General features: G+C 28.6%; 3 protein-coding genes across 9 annotated transcripts; 2 read left to right on the forward strand and 1 right to left on the reverse strand.

The window, feature by feature from the left end:
• Positions 1–3,876: 3,876 nt before the first annotated feature.
• On the forward strand, positions 3,877–6,728 carry LOC124949630 (X-ray repair cross-complementing protein 6-like). 2 transcript variants are annotated; one of them, XM_047495027.1, is made up of 8 exons: positions 3,877–4,235; positions 4,361–4,529; positions 4,638–5,076; positions 5,156–5,259; positions 5,342–5,572; positions 5,665–5,826; positions 5,899–6,129; positions 6,208–6,728. In XM_047495027.1, the coding sequence occupies exons 1-8, from the start codon at positions 4,032–4,034 to the stop codon at positions 6,339–6,341; spliced, it is 1,674 nt and encodes a 557-aa protein (XP_047350983.1). In that variant the 5' UTR covers positions 3,877–4,031; the 3' UTR covers positions 6,342–6,728. The 2 variants fall into 2 exon arrangements, with proteins under 2 accessions (XP_047350983.1, XP_047350982.1); XM_047495026.1 differs by having other exon boundaries at positions 5,156–5,258; positions 5,338–5,572.
• A 449-nt stretch (positions 6,729–7,177) lies between these two features.
• LOC124949697 (ubiquitin-conjugating enzyme E2-17 kDa) lies at positions 7,178–12,014 on the forward strand. Of its 6 annotated transcripts, XM_047495262.1 has the most exons (7): positions 7,807–7,947; positions 8,049–8,324; positions 8,758–8,784; positions 8,932–9,012; positions 9,224–9,428; positions 11,206–11,367; positions 11,894–12,014. In XM_047495262.1, exons 2-6 carry the CDS (start codon positions 8,272–8,274, stop codon positions 11,359–11,361), a joined length of 522 nt encoding a protein of 173 aa, XP_047351218.1. In that variant the 5' UTR covers positions 7,807–7,947; positions 8,049–8,271; the 3' UTR covers positions 11,362–11,367; positions 11,894–12,014. The 6 variants fall into 6 exon arrangements, with proteins under 6 accessions (XP_047351219.1, XP_047351221.1, XP_047351222.1 ...); XM_047495263.1 differs by lacking the exon at positions 8,049–8,324 and having other exon boundaries at positions 7,178–7,947; XM_047495264.1 differs by lacking the exons at positions 11,206–11,367; positions 11,894–12,014 and adding an exon at positions 10,287–10,612.
• A 1,245-nt stretch (positions 12,015–13,259) lies between these two features.
• Positions 13,260–16,054, reverse strand: LOC124949699 (inhibitor of growth protein 1). The gene is made up of 3 exons (XM_047495268.1): positions 14,928–16,054; positions 14,437–14,640; positions 13,260–14,298 (listed from the first exon to the last, which is right to left on the reverse strand). The coding sequence occupies exons 1-3, from the start codon at positions 15,061–15,063 to the stop codon at positions 13,721–13,723; spliced, it is 918 nt and encodes a 305-aa protein (XP_047351224.1). The 5' UTR covers positions 15,064–16,054; the 3' UTR covers positions 13,260–13,720.
• Between the last annotated feature and the right edge of the window lie 1,465 nt (positions 16,055–17,519).

Below are 17,519 nucleotides of genomic sequence, written 5' to 3' on the forward strand. Positions count from 1 at the left end.
AAAATAAAAGAAAAAAATTATATGGGTTGAAAAAATGTCTTTGAATTTTTTTTATTGCCTCATCTTCAAGGAAGTTTAATTAAATACTTTGCAACAATGAAATTGGTAGACGAATGATGGAACGAAATGAATGGAGAAATCTTTCTCTTTTCGTTTCCTATTTCTTTTTTTTTCTTTTCTTTCTTTCTTTCCCCCCCCCCCTCTTTTTTTCTTTAATTTATAAAATTTTATCATTCTGACGTGAGAACACTACTAGTAGGTAACAAGAATGGGCTTCGTGATAAAAAAAAAAAAAAAAAAAAAAAAGAAAAAGAAAAATAAAGAAAGAAAAAACCCAGACGTTATGAATTCGACGTAACCAAAATGCATTCCGCAATGGATTCTGAGAAAGTTGTCTTGTGCAATGCATGTTTTGTTACGCGATTGGTAATTTAAACAGTTTGAAATAAGGTCAAAGAGCGAAGTGTTACGTTTATTGAAATTCGCGAATGATGCAAAAAAAAAAAAGAAGAAAAGAATAATATATATTACATCGACGAAGTTTATAAATCGAAGAAGAAAAGAAGAAAGAAAAATTGAAGTGGACACGATTAGGAAATCACATTTTTCATTTTAAGATTATAAAAAGCGAATGCGCTCGATCGATCTTCGTACCTGTTCGCGTCTCAATTTTAATTCAAAACATTAAATAAATTCGTTAAGTTAATAAATTGTGAATTGTTTGTTATCGTATTTCGCGTTAAAAATATATACGATGAAATCTTTAATAAATCATTTCACTATTAATAATTTCGTAATGTCGTAATATAAATTTTTATTTATTAAATTGCATGTAAAGCTTTTTGTCATTTTTCTTTTTTCATAATTTTTTTTTTTGTTCCGTTCGAAGGAACAAACGAGGCACCCAAACTGAAGTCAACGATTAATGAAGAAGAAAAAGAAGAAAAAAAAAAAAAAAGGAAAGAAAGAAAGAAAGATAACAGATCACTGCAGGTGAAAAAGAAACGATAAAGAAAAATTCGATGAAAGTCAGTAGAAAATATCGAGAAAGAGAGAGAGAGAGAGAGAGAGAGAGAGAGAGAGAGAAGGTTCTTGTTCGCGAAACCATTTCGGTGGGAGAGAAAAGTGGTCGCCATGTTTGGGCGTAGTCGATCAACCACTCGAACCTTCTCATTGGCTAGGAAGTTTCGTTTTGAGGCATCAACTCGACGCGTACTCGCTCGAACATTTCTCGCGCATCCTCGCTCGAAAGTGCACTCATCGAAGATCGTATCGCGAATAAAACGTTGGTGGGGTGGAATAAGGGTGGGGAAGGGTGAAAGAATCGATGCAACAAGCTTGACCCTTTTGGTTTCGAAGAAAAACGATCAGGTTGAAATAAAAAGATCATTAGTTACTTACTTAATTGCTTAATTTATTTTATCTAACGTTGAAATTAATGATCATTCATTTAATATTCTAATAAATTAATGATTAAGGATAATTTATTTTTTCTAAATTATATTCCATCGTTCGAAGTACGTATATATAAGAATAATAAAATTTCGAGAAAGCTCAAACGCAATTTGATTCGATTGCATGAGGGAAAAAAAGAAAAAAAGGGAAAAGAAATCAAAATGGCGGAAATCGTGATTATTAATCGAGTTAACGATTGATAAGAAATATAAATGAATAAATCAGAAGAAAGATATCAATATAGAAAGTATATAATTGACTAACGATTGTAGCGATATCTTGAAGGAATATTATTCAACATTAGTGTCGACTAAGCGAGTCGAGTTGTTGATCGAAAGTGTGGTCTTTAACGGACGTCGGTGTTGCCAACATGGCGGCGTATTGTTGAAACAAGCACAATGACCGTGTTTAACGATACGTTCAGCCGATCCTACGATTGTTTTTCTTGTAAAATTACGACCAAGTGATAAGAAGAGAACACGTGCTTTCGACCTGTACTAGCGTTGACTCTTTTGTTTCCGCAAGGGTTTCTAACCAAAAAGAGAGACAAAGATAGAGCGAGAGAGAAAAAGAGAGAGAATGAGAGAAAAAGAAAAAGAAAAAGAAAAAAAAGAAAATAAAAAGGAGGGTCAGTCGACAGGGAATGAGGAAAAAAGAAAAAAAAGAGAAAAAAGAAAGAAACACTGTTTTGATTAGTCAGTGTCAAAGCAAACCAAGTCCTAAGACGCAGGAATTCTCCTTTTTCTTCTTCTTCTTCTTCTTCTTCTTCTTCTACTACTTCTACTTTCCCCCGTAGTCGCTCTCCCTTTTAGTTTTTACTGCCGTTTTATAGTCGTTGCCTTCTCTACAGTGAGGCGAGACAGAAGCGATTACCACGCGGTCACGTTTCATGAAGAGTTTCTTTTTCTTTTTCCTATATATTCGTGAACTTATACATGATATATGCATATACGTATGTAAAGATTGAAAAAACAAACAAAAAAAAAAAAACAATGTTTTCTCTCTCTCTCTCTCTCTCTCTCTCGCTCTCGCTCTCTCGCGCTATTTTACTCTATATCAATTCTGATCACGATCGAAGCTAAATATGATAAGTAAAAAAATGCGAGCCTTGGCAGAGTAAGAAGCAAAGTTTCGATAAAGCACGCTCTACGTTAGTGTACGCTAATATGTGAAGTATAATGCGGAGTCGAAGGAAAGAGGAGAACATTATAACAGCCGTGGCTTGAGAAGGGAGTCGTAAATTAAGGCGCACGCCAGCGTTCAAGCTCTCGTCTCAAACCCCGATAGCTTTATGCTTCGTTGCCCCTGAGAAATAAATGTTTAGGTTAAAGTGATCGACTGTCGAACAATATTACCTTTCATATGAACCATATCGATCTCGAAGCGTCGATTTATTGGAAACCTTAAATGGAGTCTATAAAGGGAAAGATTAATACAAAGACATTGTCGATCCATTTAATTATGTTTATTTATTCATTCATTGCGATCATAAAAATAGTAATTCTTATTTGAAATACGTAATATAATTTTCTTTTCCTTTAAATAATTCATATTATCTTGATTATAATTTAAATAATATTAATTGAACGTTTGAAGACATTTGCGTTTCGTACGAATGGTAACGCCATCTTACTGTCATTGTTCTGTCGATCATGTAACAACTCTTTTATATCGACAGTAAAAAAGAAGTATTATATAAACGAGAAATTAAATAGAAAATTATTTCATATCTTTTAAGATATAATTTAGATATTGTAACGTAACGTATCGATGAATTATCACTGAGAGTAACGATAACAATGAATTTTATTATACTCTCTTTAGAAATCAAATGTGCGCGCTGAATAATAAATCAAAATAAAGAAAGAAGAATAACACGTGATCATTATATTTTAGAATTTCCGCCTAGAGGGCATTCTTGTCGCACCGCTTTCAGCGCCCTCCCTTCTAGGTGGCTGTGTGATACTAGTATTTTCTTCAATGCGTCTAGATCATTATAGTATTATTTAACTTGATTTGTAATCTTATAATGTTTTGATCATTAATGCTTATATGTTATTATATATATACATATATATATACATATATATATATATATTGATTAGAGTAATTTAAAAAACATTAAAAACAAAATATAATAAAATTGTAAACAAATCAATTATTGAATGATGGTTAAAATATAATCATTCGGATAGAACATTTGTAAAAGTGCAAATGAGATAGAAATACAATTTAAAAGGATAATGACGGTAGTTTACCGCCATTAAATTGCAATGTTCTTTCTATGTAACCTTAATGCTGACCACGTGCCATCTATGACAACATTTAGCAAAATAATGAGCCAATCAGCGACATGTACGTGAGCGATGGTAGCGGTCTCTTGCGGAACATAGGGATAAGTTCGTTTGATCAATGACACATTATTATTATTATTATTATCTGGTTCATATTCTGCGGCCTAAATTCAAACAGTCAATGAATTTTATGTGATCTGTGAGATATTTATTATCTTTGATAATATCGTTAATGTACGATAACAGAACCATTTTGTAAGATTATTCAGTTTGAATAAAAACATGTCGACAATTGGAGAAAAATATGATACTCAAGATGATTCTGAGAAACAAGATGATCTTGAGAAAGAAGACGATGCTGATAAACTAGCAAATCCAGAGGAATTGTATGGTGTTCGGGATGGTATAATCTTTTTGATTGATACTTCTCCTGAAATGTTTAACAATAATAAAGAAGGAAAACCATTTTTTGTAGAGTGTATAGAGGTATCATTTGTTTTTCTTTTTTTTTTTTTTTTTTTTTTTGAGATATATGATTTTTGCTATTAAAAACTTATTTGCAGTCTCTCAATATGAATTTACATTTAATACCATCTTCATCCATTATTTAGAAATATATTCATATACTGAAACAAAAATTAGTTTGGAACAGACAAGATTGGATGGGTTTAATATTTATGGGTACGGAAACGTGCGATATAAAAACAAAAATAGAAAACATTGCGTTAAAGAAATTTTCTCTTATTAATATAAATAAATTAAAAGAAGCCGAAAAAATACGTAAGTTTTAGAAAAAAAATTTTAATAATATGTTCTTACACAATAACATTTTATATTAATTATATCAGATTGTATTTATTTGTATTCTAATTAATTTTATTTTAATAGGAGATAATTGGAAGGATTACAAAAATATGAGCTCCTCTGTAAATTATCCTCTTCATGATGCTTTATGGCATGCAAGTCAAAGTTTTATTAGTTTTCGCAATGTAACAATGTCTACACGTAGAGTTATATTATATACGTGTCACGATGTTCCACCATTGACTGATGAAAAGGAAAAAAGTCGTATCAGAGATAAAGCAGCCTCTTACAATTATTTGGGTATATCACTTTATGTAGTTGGTTTGGGTGAAACGTGGAACGTTGAACATTTTTTCAAAGACATTGAAATGCTTTCCAAGAATATTAATGAAGAGGATTATCAAAGAACTTCTTACAGAGATTTATTGCAACAAGTAAAACGACCATCTAAACGTATAGCAAAATTACCTTGGAGAATTGGCAATCATGTCATAATAAATGTGGATATATGTAATGTTTGTGTGTACGTTTGACTATTTTTATTATTTATTTATAATATACTTCTTATAATATACTTATACTTTTTATAATATATGTCGTAGTAAGCATCAAGATGTGAAAAAAATGACAATGAATTCAGAAAATAATGCTCCTCTGATTGCATATACATATCATAGAAAAACGTATTCTGAAAATACAGAAAATGTTTGTATTCATATATATATATTTTTTTGTTATAATAGATGAAAAATATTTTATTAATTGTATTACCTTATATGTCTAGGAAGAAGAAGATGATGATGAAGAAGTAGATAAAGAAATTTTACTATCTACAGATTTGAGAAAAATGAAAGAATTTGGTGGAGAAAAAATCTATTTTACAGTGGACGAAATTAAAACTTTTAATAATATTTTTGAAGTGGGAATAGATATGATCGGCTTTAAACCTTTTTATTGTGATCCAATGTATCACCTCCATGCACCTTATTTTGTTTCTTGTAATAAAAATTGCAGTGAAGGTAATATCTTTGAATATTTTATTTAAAGAAAAAAAAAAAAAGAAAAAAAAAATAATAATAATAATAATAATATCGTTAATCTTATTCATTAGGTGAACAATTATTATTTGCCGCTTTATTACATAAATGTAAAGCAAGGAATCTTATAATAATATGTAGAGTAACTTTGAGAAAACATTTTGGATCATATTTATACAACATGATGCCAGTAACTGATAAAGGAGGATTTTATTTATACAAAATACCATATAATGGTTTGTCCAAAATTCAAATTTTATTTATAAGAATTACTAGTAATTGTTTGTATCATTTTTCTTTTTTTTTAGAAAATGTAAAAAATTTTACTGAAGAAATGTATCAGTATACGTATAATGATGAAGATAAAACAGTTCCAATTAATTATGAAGGTGTTGAATTGTTTGAACAAATTATTGAAAAATCTAGTAAAATTTATGAACCAGAAAATTTTCCAAATCCTAAATTATCATATAAATTGCAAAGTGTGGAGACATTAGCTTTGGATCTTGATGTACAAGATCCTCCAAAGGATGAAACACGTGAGCATTATAACAATAGTAGTTGAATATAGATCAAAGGGTAAAGAATAATATTAATATTCAAAGAATAATTTTCAGTTCCCAACGAAGATTTGCTCCGAGAAAGAATAGGTTATTTAACAGAACAAGTTAATGACGTATTTATGCTGGAAGAAGATTTTGGTCCATCGCGCAGCAAAAAACCTAAGAAATCTAATAAGAATACCAATTAGTTCTAATAAGATAAAAATGTTTTTTTGAACTTATGGAACAAAATAAGTTATTATAAATTATAATTTATATAATGAAAAAAAAAAAAAAAAGAATTTGCTCCTTTTAATTGGATCGACGTTCTAGTATCGTATCTAAAATTATTTTTGCGCGATGCTGGTTTGACCACATCTGAACAAAAAAAAAAAAAAAAAAAGAAAAAGAAAAACGTACATAGTAGCATTATGGAATAGATTTTGATAAAAACTAGAAATCTAAAAGAATCCTTTTGATATTACATCTAAGATTTTAAAAGTCTATATTTTATATCTAAGATTTTATATCTATTTGAAAATAAACGATATTGTCAATAAAATTTATCCATAAAAGATAAACAATGATAAAATAATTATATTTTAATAATTTTCTTAAGTTACAATAAAATATTTTCGTTAATGAAATAATATTTTACATTGATTTATTAATAATATATATAAAAGCTAAAGAGAAATAATAATAATAAAATAAATGAAAATTAATAAAAAGAAAAAATATACCATTGAAATAAAATATGTCGTAAATTATCGTTGTTTGATTTTAATGCGATATAATAAAATAATTTAAATTTACAATTTCAATGTATAATATGAAAATGAATCGTAATAATAAAATAATCATAAAATATTTATATTATTCTTGGACATTTATGATTATATTGGACAATTCGATTAATGCTTCGTTCACAATGTCCGTTCGAAATAAGCCAATCAACGATAACCTCGTGATAGAAACGTAAGAGATAAACTAAGAACGTGATTGGCTAAGGGAAAATTTCAATTTGAAGGTCCCTTCTGAAAACACATACACAGACGCACACACAACAGAGACGAGTTGTAACACACAAAGCGAGGAAGCAAGTTACTTATCGGTGATGGTAGAGTGAAAGAGAGTTGCGATTCTTACTCATTTCTTATTCTGCTTAGTTCGGTTTCGGTATAGTACAGCTGTTCGTCGTTTTTGATAGTCTGACGAATGAATTCATCGGGACAGTCGCAGTTCTCGTCGTAGCAGAGGGGGTATTAGCGCTGGCGCGGCTTCATTCCTCGCTCGGGAACGATGAAAAATTAACGCTTCGCCTATGTACACATAATATATCGATAGGCCGAATCAAGTGTTAATTCCAAAGTCTTAAAACAGAACTAATTTTGAACAACCTATAACGGTATTATACCGAAGGAGGGTGGCCTTCGGTGTGACAAAAGGCTCGAAGTGCAAGAGAGAGACAGAGACGCGTACGCAGTAAAGGAACAACAGTCGATTTTGTTGCGAGCGACGAGATCGTAAAAAGAAAGAAGAAGAAGAAGAAGAAGAAGAAGAAGAAGAGGACGACGAAGAAGAAGAAGAAATTGTAGAGTCGACGGGCGGCGCGTTAAACTTTCTTCTCTCACAATCTCTTTCTTTTTTTTTAATCTCCTTTCTGTTCCACGATAAACGCATTAACGAAAGGTGCCAAGGAACTATTCGGAACGGTCAAGAATATTATTTCGTTTCGACGATTTGGGAGCGACCAAACCGTTCGTAAGGGATGTCTACCCCTGCAAGAAGAAGGCTAATGAGAGATTTTAAGAGGTACGATTTTTTCATCATCATCATCATCATCATCATCGTCATCGTCATTTATATTTAATATTAAAACTAACTTTGTCATTTTATCGTTCAAACGTCTATAGATACTATCAATATTATTAAAAATGTAATATAAGAATTTTCTAATGGAATAACCTGTGTAAATATCTCTACGTATCGTTCTCGCGGGAGAGAATGAATTCGAGTTATCCCGAGTATACGCAACGTGTACGAACGTCATTGTGAAGACGAAGTTATTATTAGGAACTTGTGCTTGTGAAGTGCACCTTGTAAAATGTTCTTCTTCTTTTGCCAAGGAAAACTTTTATGAATAAGCCTGTTTGTTTATCCATTGATGTTCTTATAAACTTTCTCCTTTGGTACTTTTTCAAATGTATTCTTCTCCCTTTAAAAGTTTTCATCTTTTTGTATTATTTTAAAAGGATTGTTTCTTTCATCTATGTTTCATCTACTCTGATTGAAACGCAATATATATATATATATATATATATATATATATATATAAGGATCTTTTATTACATTTGAACGTATTAGGATATTTAATAAGTAAACTTGTAGAATATTTTTAAACGCACATTTCTAACGGCTATAAATAGTATGAAAGGCCTTTGAAGCAGCATATTTAAACTTTGGCACAATTTTTCATCGATATATCTAATGTGTTTTCTTTCTTTTCTTTTTCTTTTTTCTTCTTTTTTTTTTTTTTTTTTAAATTATCATTTTGTAATATACATGAATATTTGTTATTATATCAGTTTGTTAAAACTATGTTTATTGATTTTATTGATTTAGCATGGAACTGGCATTATATTCCAAAGAGTAATTATTCCAGCAATGAATATTAGAATACAATAGAACATATTTAAATATATAAGATAAAAGTATAAATAAATTATATAAATCATATATATATATATATATATATATATATATATATATATATATATATATATTACATTTAAACAGATTACAAGAAGATCCACCTACTGGAGTATCTGGTGCACCTACAGACAATAATATTATGATATGGAATGCTGTTATATTTGGGTAAGTAATCTAAATTTTATTTGTATCTGTAACATGTGATAATTAATTTATATTATCTTTGTTAAAAAGTATTCTAAAGAAAACATTTTTTTGTTCTCTGATCTCTTAACCTCTAAATATATACTCTCTAAGCTTAACTTTAATATAACTATTTAACATTCGGTATTGCGATTTTTTGTTCTTTTTTTTTTGTTTTTTTTATTTGTTTTAGACCACATGACACTCCATTTGAGGATGGTACATTTAAACTCACAATAGAGTTCACGGAAGAATATCCAAATAAGCCCCCTACAGTAAGATTTGTCAGTAAGATGTTTCACCCTAATGTATATGCAGATGGGGGTATTTGCCTTGATATTCTACAAAATCGTTGGAGTCCTACATATGATGTTTCTGCTATCTTAACATCTATACAGGTAAATGAAAATTTATTGACAGGTATTATTTAAATATTATTTTCTTAATAATTTTCAAATTTATGTAGTGATGTAACGCTTCTTCGCGTTAGTACGTAGTTTGATTTGCATTATAAATTATTATATAACAGAATTTAATTTATTTAATTGTTAACAAAACTGAATGCATCTGCATGACAATAATGTGTTTATATGTACAAAGATTATATAGCGATATTCACACAAGAGTACCCACATAATTCACGAGGTTGGTTTATATAATACATATATATATATATATAAACGCAAGTGTAGATCTTATATTAAATGATGGATTGATCTATATTATAGCTCCCCTTATTTTTCTTATTGTCACATTTAATTTCTTTAAATATTTGAGATAGAAAAGTTTAATAAGGGTACTCTTTGTAATATTTATATATAAAATTATTAGATTAGTTATATCCTTGGATTAATATAATGTAAAATAAAAAATAATTTATTGTTCTTTTTTCATTCTCAAATATTTTTCATAAATCTTATCCATGTTTTGATTTAAAAATTATACATATGAATCCAACTATTATTTTTCTCATGGAATAATTATTTCTTAAAATGGCGAATTGTTCATTTTTCTCTCTTAACAGCGGTTGCAATTCAACAAAGTCCTAGTTCATTCGATAAAGCGAATGACGTGCACTAAAAATTTAGTAATTTCTTACACTATGCATAAGGTTTTCCATTCTTCGCAAACAAATTGTCTTTCACCAATGCCAAGCTATATTAACAATTTTGTCATTTAGATAAAATTTATAAGCCATGCATTTTAAAAGAAACGTTTGAATTTTCCTATAACGAATACGACTTATGTGGTTGCAGTCGCTGTTAAGTGACCCGAACCCGAATTCACCTGCCAACTCAATGGCAGCACAACTGTACAAAGAGAATCGACGCGAGTACGAGAAACGAGTGAAGGCTTGTGTGGAGCAGAGTTTTGTGGATTAATCACAGACGTTTTCATGATGCTGTCGCAGCATTATCCAACCATCTACAGGCGATTAGATATGGAGGAGAATGTGCAGCCTTACCAAGGAGCTTGCGCTGAACCTTAGCATGTTTCTTCCAAAAGCTCTATTGAATTACCACAAATGTGCAACATTAGACCGAATTTTTACAATGTTGAATAATAAATTATTATAAAATTGTGTAATTTATTTATTTCGATATCTGATAAATAACATGAAAAATTAATAATATTAGATGATAAGATATATATATATATATATATGATATATCCGACTTTTTGTTTCTGTGCAAAAAATTAATACCTTTGAAAAGCGCAGACTTATAGTTTTATTTTTTAAATTAGATTTTAGTACTTCGTACAATACCTAAATTCACTTATACATGTTATATAAATATATATATATATATATATATGTGTACATATATGTATACATATATATATATATATGCGCGAGCGCACGCAATCGTACACACAAGCGCGAACGCGCCCGCACACACATACACACACACACACACACTTTACTAATAAATGCATAATTTCACTTTTATAGTCTTACAACTTTTTTGCAACCTTTTGTTCTTTTTTTTCTTTTTTTTTTTTTTTTTTGTTTGTCCTGTTCTTTTAATTTCAGCTTGAAACTTGAAGCTTTAATTTCCCATAATGTAAATAATCTTAATAGTATGTATTTGTACAGTTGTGTTTTTATATTGTTTTAATTTGTAACGCTTGCACATTAAAAGGGATTTAAAATTTTTAATTTATTTGTTTCAGTCATTATTGGACGAACCAAATCCAAATTCACCGGCAAATTCTCTAGCAGCACAATTGTACCAAGAGAACAAACGAGAATACGAAAAGAGAGTAGCCACAGTTGTTGAACAGTCTTGGTTAAACTTTCAAGAAAGTCACACGGAGGATCCTCGCTGACATTAAGTATGCCTCTCATCTATCTCTTTATATTATACTTATTATTAATTGACTTGTTATCATAATAATTTTTACTCGAGAATTCTCCATAGGTTTATCGAGACAACTTTGAAATCGCATTAGTAATATTAGAAATTATTAGAAATATATATATATATATGCATATTAATACACATACATGCACGTACACACATATATAAAACATTTGTATTTAATATATATATATATATATATTAAATACATACTATCAAAAAAATTCAAAGGAGAAATCAATTGCGGTGTATAATGAAATAGATAAGAAGGTAAAACGTTTGATAAATTTCGACGATCAATCATTTTTTTTTTGTACTTTTAATTCGTATTTTAAAAGATGATTATAATATGAATCACGAATTCGATCATGATGCGATTATTGATAATATATTAATTCTCGAGAATTTTTTCTTTTTATAAATACTTTTAAAAATAATTTCGCAAAGTTTTTCCAAAACGTTAGATTATTAATTTCTATAAAATATTGAATTTATTTCAGATTTAGAGTCCTGGAATGACATGGGAATCGCACTGAGAAACTTATGTGATCTATACTTATAAGTATAAATACAATATGTGTATGGTTTTTGCTCATAATAAATACATTTTAGGTGCTTTAACATGAATAACAAAACAATAAAAAAAAAAAAAGAAAAAAAATAAAAAAAAAAAAAAAAAGAAAAAGAAAAAGAAAAAAAAAGAAAAAAAAAAAAAAAAAAAAAAGAAAAAAAACAACATATGTACAAATACTCTTTTTTGTAATATCACAATGATGCATTAATAAGAATTATATTGAAAATATAAAATGAATTTCTCTACACGTATAATAATTTGTTTCATAGAAAATGGAATACGTAACTTGATATATGTGAAATTTATTATATTATAGACCAAGGGCATTTGTACGTATATTACCTATTCCTGTTTTGTCTTCGATAGGATACTTAGAAGTTGAAATTTGTTAAGTGTCAATTTACTTTATGCATTGTACTTTACTTTATTTTATTTTTTTTTTTACTTCTTTTTTTTTTTTTTTTTTTTATTTCAAGGACTTCAAGCACAATGATATTTCAGTTCAATTTTAATTTTATGAGTTATTGTTTTAAAGCATATAAATTTGAATGTATATTTAAAATGGAGTTTTGTTTAAAATTTATTACAAAAATATTTATGCTTGAAGTCATTGAAAAAAAAAGAAAAAAAAAAAAAAAAACAGAAAAGAAAACAAATCTTCACACATTTAGTTTTGATTTTATATACATTTGTCTTTTGTTTTATTTTGCCGTTGCAAATAATTGAATCCCATCTTAATAAAATTATAAATGAATAATATAAATTTGAGATAGAACCATAAGAGACTCACTTTCTATAATTTATCATATGCAATTTAACAATGTAATCAACTTTTATATAATATAACCTTGTTTTCTTCAATAAATTCTGAAATATATTATGTTACTTATATTTGATCTTATATTTCTAATATAAGATTTATGTAAAATTTTGTATTAATCGATTAAGAAATAATTCAATGAACATATAAATTACGAGACTCCTGCTCATTTCATTTACATTTTGTTTTACATAACATTATAATTAATTTTTATTCATTAATATACAAGAAGAAAAATAACGTATTTTCGATAAATATTAAGATACATAAGAAGTTTAAAATAACAAAATACTCTAAAATTATATTACAATTTTAGGAGAAAACTATTGAGAACATCCCTTCCATGTCACAAAAGCTATTAAAATTATAAGATGCAATTTTTATACATTTATTATTTCGCTAATATGGAGATAGTTTGCTTAAACGATTTTTCATAATATATGATATATATCCTCTGTATCTAAAGATTTCCTATTAAGTAACTATACATCTAAGAAGTTTTCACATTTCGTCCTTTTTAAGCTTTTAAGAATTATTATAATTAAGTAATTAATACTATTTATTCAAATAATGTATAGAGTTATATTATGAATATTTTCTATGTACTAATTTTTCTTTTTCTTTTTTTTTTCTTTTTTTCCCTTTTCTTTTTTCTTTCTTTTATACGAGACTCTGTATTTAGCCGGCTTTAATCTTTGGATGTAACCCAATATCACTGGTTTAGTCAAACTATAAAGTAATTATTATATACAATAATCATTTTCATTATCAGTGTCATAATTTAATACAATTCACTTGATTTAATTAGATCCTAGGATATTTAAATTTTGATGAATACAATTAATAGATCGAAGTGAAATTCTAATTACATATAATATTGTTTTACATCGAATCCTTTGAAATCTTAAAAAATTTTCAACCATACTTTGTCTGCTACGATTTTTCTTCTTTCTCTTTATTGTACCTTTCAAGTTCTTTCAAAAATTGTGCTTTTGGTTTCATAACGTTTGGACGATCTCCACGACACTTTGGGCAAAACCATTTCCCTTTTGGTTTAGTACTTAATGACACACAAGAAAAATGGAACCACTCTATTGGACATAAATCATTATCACAAAGTATCATTTCTCCGTATGAAATTTGATCGCATAGGCAATATGTTGGCTCATCTGGATCTATCGCAAGATCATCTTCCAATGGTGGTGGAGTATCTTCCCTATGTTGATTATGTTGATTACCTTGTCTAGACTTTCTTTTCTTCTTTTTACCAGTATTCGCAGTAGTAGTTTTCTTTTGATTACCATTACTTGAATTAGTTAATGAATTTGATCTTGTTTCAGATACTACGATCATATCCATAGCATGTCCCGATTCAACCAAAGTCTCTGTTCTCGTTCTTCTAGCACGTTTTGGCAAACGTTCGGCATTATTTGCATTCGTAGATGAATTGGAATTAATATTTGAATTTGATTCACGATTGGATTCACAATTCTCTTGTTCTTTACCAAAATCTAAAATGTACATAATATTATTATTCATTAAAGAATATCGTCGAAGACATATTCTCTTTTGTCTAATGCATTTATGTAAGGCTCTTACAAAAACAAAAGAAGATAACAACATGCATATAATCATATCATATTGCATACCAAGATTATGATAATCTACGTCAAGTTGTCTAGATTTATTCTCTATCAGATCTTGAACCTGCTGTACTATTTGTAATTTTTCATCTCCAATTTCTTGAGCGGCAATAAGTGCCTGTTGTACTCTCAAAAGTGCTCTTCTTCTTACGGATAGATCAATATCATTCCTCAGTGCTTCCTGGTGTTGGTCTACCTCTCGCAAGTACGCTAATTTCGAATGAAAATAAATAGGAAGAAAATAATGAAGGAAAAAAAAAAAAAAAAAAAAAAAAATAAATAAAAATAAAAAAAAAAAAATATTATATTTCTTTCATTAATAATTATTCCTCTCTTAAGTTATAAACGGTATAAATATAAATATATATTTTTTTTTTTTTTCGTTTTCTCTTACGTATAAGTAAAATCATTTCTTAGAAGAAAAAAGAAAACCCGAAAGATTTTTATACGTCTTTTAGGATCGACGAATTTGAAATAATAACGTTGATTAAACTTACTTTGACAAGTGGCATCCAATTCGCGAAGACGTGATACGTGTCTTTGCAAATCATTAGGAAGATTTTCGACACAGTCCAAATAATTTTCAATGTATGTAGCCGAATATAGAGCCTCGACGACCGCTTGATTTAACATTTTTTCTTTTCTTTTTTTTTTTTTTTTTTTCCTTCTTCTTTTTTCTTTTCTTTTTTTTTTTTTTCCTTTTTGTTCCTAATTTTTTTTCCCCCCGGTTTTTCGTATCTCGTTAAAACAAGAAAACTTTATATACGTAAACAGCACCAATCGACGAACGATGATTATTATAAGATCGCTTGAAGTAAAAGTCTCTTAAATTTTTTCTCACATATCGTTTCTACGGTGTATCGTTTGTAACATATAGTCATATATGCGGCTAATTTACGGAAAATCACGTATGTGTTATATGTTATGTACGCGTGCGCCGCATATACAATCGTAATTCTTTTTTTTTTTTTTTTTTTTTTTTTTATGACCGTTTCTCTCTCTCTCTCTCCCACTCCCACTCTTTCTCTCTCTCTCTCTCTCTCTCTCTGTCTGTCTACCTTTTCCTTTCTTTCTTTCTTCTCTTCTCTTTTCTTTTCTCTTTATTGGCACAAAAACAGACGATCCGAAAGTCGTCACACCGGTTCTTCTCTCTTTCTATTTTATTTTATTTTATTTTATTTTTTGTTCTCTTCTTTTTTTTTCCTTTTCTTTTTTTTTCTTCTTCTTCTTCTTCTTCTTCTTCTTCTTCTTCTTCCTTTTTTTATGCCAATGTATACCACCTACGTCCATAAACCGTTCACATGACGGAACATAAAAGAAACATCCTCGAATATCACTTTTTCACTATCAATCATGTCGATGCCATTTGCTTCTTTTGTTTTCATTGCCGAACGAGATATACCACTACAGAGAAAAACAATCTACAATGAGCATAATACACACTATGGAAATTCGTAATCTGCATTCCGATGGCTTCTGCAAGTATCATAACGCGCGTTTATTTCGGAAACAGAACTACAAGTCGCACTTGTTCACGGCCAATGAAATAAGTCGATTATACTCGAATAGAATCGATCGTTCGAACTCGATTACAATTAAATAACGTCATATCGATCTCTCACTGATAATTGGAAAATTGATTTCGATGAATTTTCAGTACATTAAACTAGAAATAAAACGTTCTTATTGTGTAATACGCGTTAGTAAATATATATCGCTTTGCTTTACGGACTAATTTCTTTTTTTTTTTTTTGGGGATATGAAACGTCCATATTCGTTTCTAAGATCGACCAATAGAAGAGCATTTATTTTCATACATATCTTTCGATTGGTTGAATTTTGAATAATATAGGTTACGTAAGTCAAACGTATTTTATTTTCAAACGAAATATAAATGGTGTTAATGAAAATAAAACGTTAGAAAATTGAATCTTGCTTTTTTTTCTTATACTATGTCTTTGGAGAATTTTCAAAAAGAACTATTTTTAGGAACAAAAAGAGAGAGAAGGAAATAGAGAGAGCCTGCATCGTATTATGTGTAACGTAACGACATCAGTTCCTGAACGGTTGAAAAATGAACTACGTACGTACGAAACTTATGGAAGTGTCGGTAATAATATAATTGGGAAATAATTGATTGCACAAAAGATAGAATCATTAAATTATTAAATATTTTTATTTATTTCAGTATAACAAGTTGTCGATAATATTTAAACATGTTTATAATTTAGCATCTTTATTGATTGAAACTTTAGTACGTTCATTCGTGTTACCGACGGAGCAACGAGCTTGCAACGTTCAGCGCCATCTTTAGAGAAGAAATACGAACCATCATTATAGGCAAGTTTTCTTTTCAATAAAAAGTCACATAGTTTTATAAAATAATTACAAGGAACTATTACATATTATATACGTACATATGCATATATGTTCATGTATATAAAGAAATTTTCAAATGTTATATATAGCCTGTTCCAGAATTGTTTTTGACCTATATTTTAGAAGCGTATTGAAGGGATTCCATAGAACACATAACTTTTTAATAGGAACCAATAACCACCTCGGTCAATTTACAACGCTACATGGTTCTGAAATTTATTTATTATATAAAACAATCTAGTTAACCTTTAATAGATTTAAACACGATGAAATTGTTCCTAAATAATTTAATACGATTAATTCTTTTATTATTTAATTTAACCGATAATAAAATAAAAATAAAATGGGCAAGTTAAGAAATTGTTTTATGGGAATCCGCTGAAGTATGAATCAAAACTTTTGAATATGTACTACATTTATATGTATATGGATAAATTATGTACATATATTACATTTAAATATTTTCTTACGATATTTTTTACTTCAACGATGGATCGCAAAATTTTGTGAATAAAAGAAGAAGAAGAAAAAAAGAGAACATCTTCGCGATATAATTTCTTTTTTTTTTTTTAAAGAATTATTGTCAAAAGCATTGATAGAGATTGAAATCAATCGCGAAATAGAATATATGGTATATTATTCGTTAAATAGATTTAACGAGTGATCCCTATTTTTTTGGATTTTATTATATTACGAGGGCGTTAAAGAGG

This window comes from Vespa velutina, chromosome 6, assembly GCF_912470025.1.
Source record: "Vespa velutina chromosome 6, iVesVel2.1, whole genome shotgun sequence".
NCBI classification, from domain to species: Eukaryota; Metazoa; Arthropoda; class Insecta; order Hymenoptera; family Vespidae; genus Vespa; species Vespa velutina.

What these genes read in the sequence shown, in the direction of transcription:
- LOC124949630 (XM_047495026.1), top strand. Translation starts at nt 4,032, where the DNA reads ATGTCGACAATTGGAGAAAAATATGATACTCAAGATGATTCTGAGAAA. An exon ending in AAAAGAAGCCGAAAAAATAC is followed by an intron (nt 4,530 to 4,637) that starts GTAAGTTTTAGA and finishes TTATTTTAATAG; the next exon opens with GAGATAATTGGAAGGATTAC. An exon ending in ATTCTGAAAATACAGAAAAT is followed by an intron (nt 5,259 to 5,337) that starts GTTTGTATTCAT and finishes TTATATGTCTAG; the next exon opens with GAAGAAGAAGATGATGATGA.
- LOC124949697 (XM_047495262.1), top strand. Translation starts at nt 8,272, where the DNA reads ATGAATAAGCCTGTTTGTTTATCCATTGATGTTCTTATAAACTTTCTC. An exon ending in CTGGCATTATATTCCAAAGA is followed by an intron (nt 8,785 to 8,931) that starts GTAATTATTCCA and finishes ACATTTAAACAG; the next exon opens with ATTACAAGAAGATCCACCTA. An exon ending in CTATCTTAACATCTATACAG is followed by an intron (nt 9,429 to 11,205) that starts GTAAATGAAAAT and finishes TATTTGTTTCAG; the next exon opens with TCATTATTGGACGAACCAAA.
- LOC124949699 (XM_047495268.1), bottom strand. Translation starts at nt 15,063, where the DNA reads ATGTTAAATCAAGCGGTCGTCGAGGCTCTATATTCGGCTACATACATT. An exon ending in ATTGGATGCCACTTGTCAAA is followed by an intron (nt 14,641 to 14,927) that starts GTAAGTTTAATC and finishes ATTCGAAATTAG; the next exon opens with CGTACTTGCGAGAGGTAGAC. An exon ending in CGTAGATTATCATAATCTTG is followed by an intron (nt 14,299 to 14,436) that starts GTATGCAATATG and finishes TGTACATTTTAG; the next exon opens with ATTTTGGTAAAGAACAAGAG.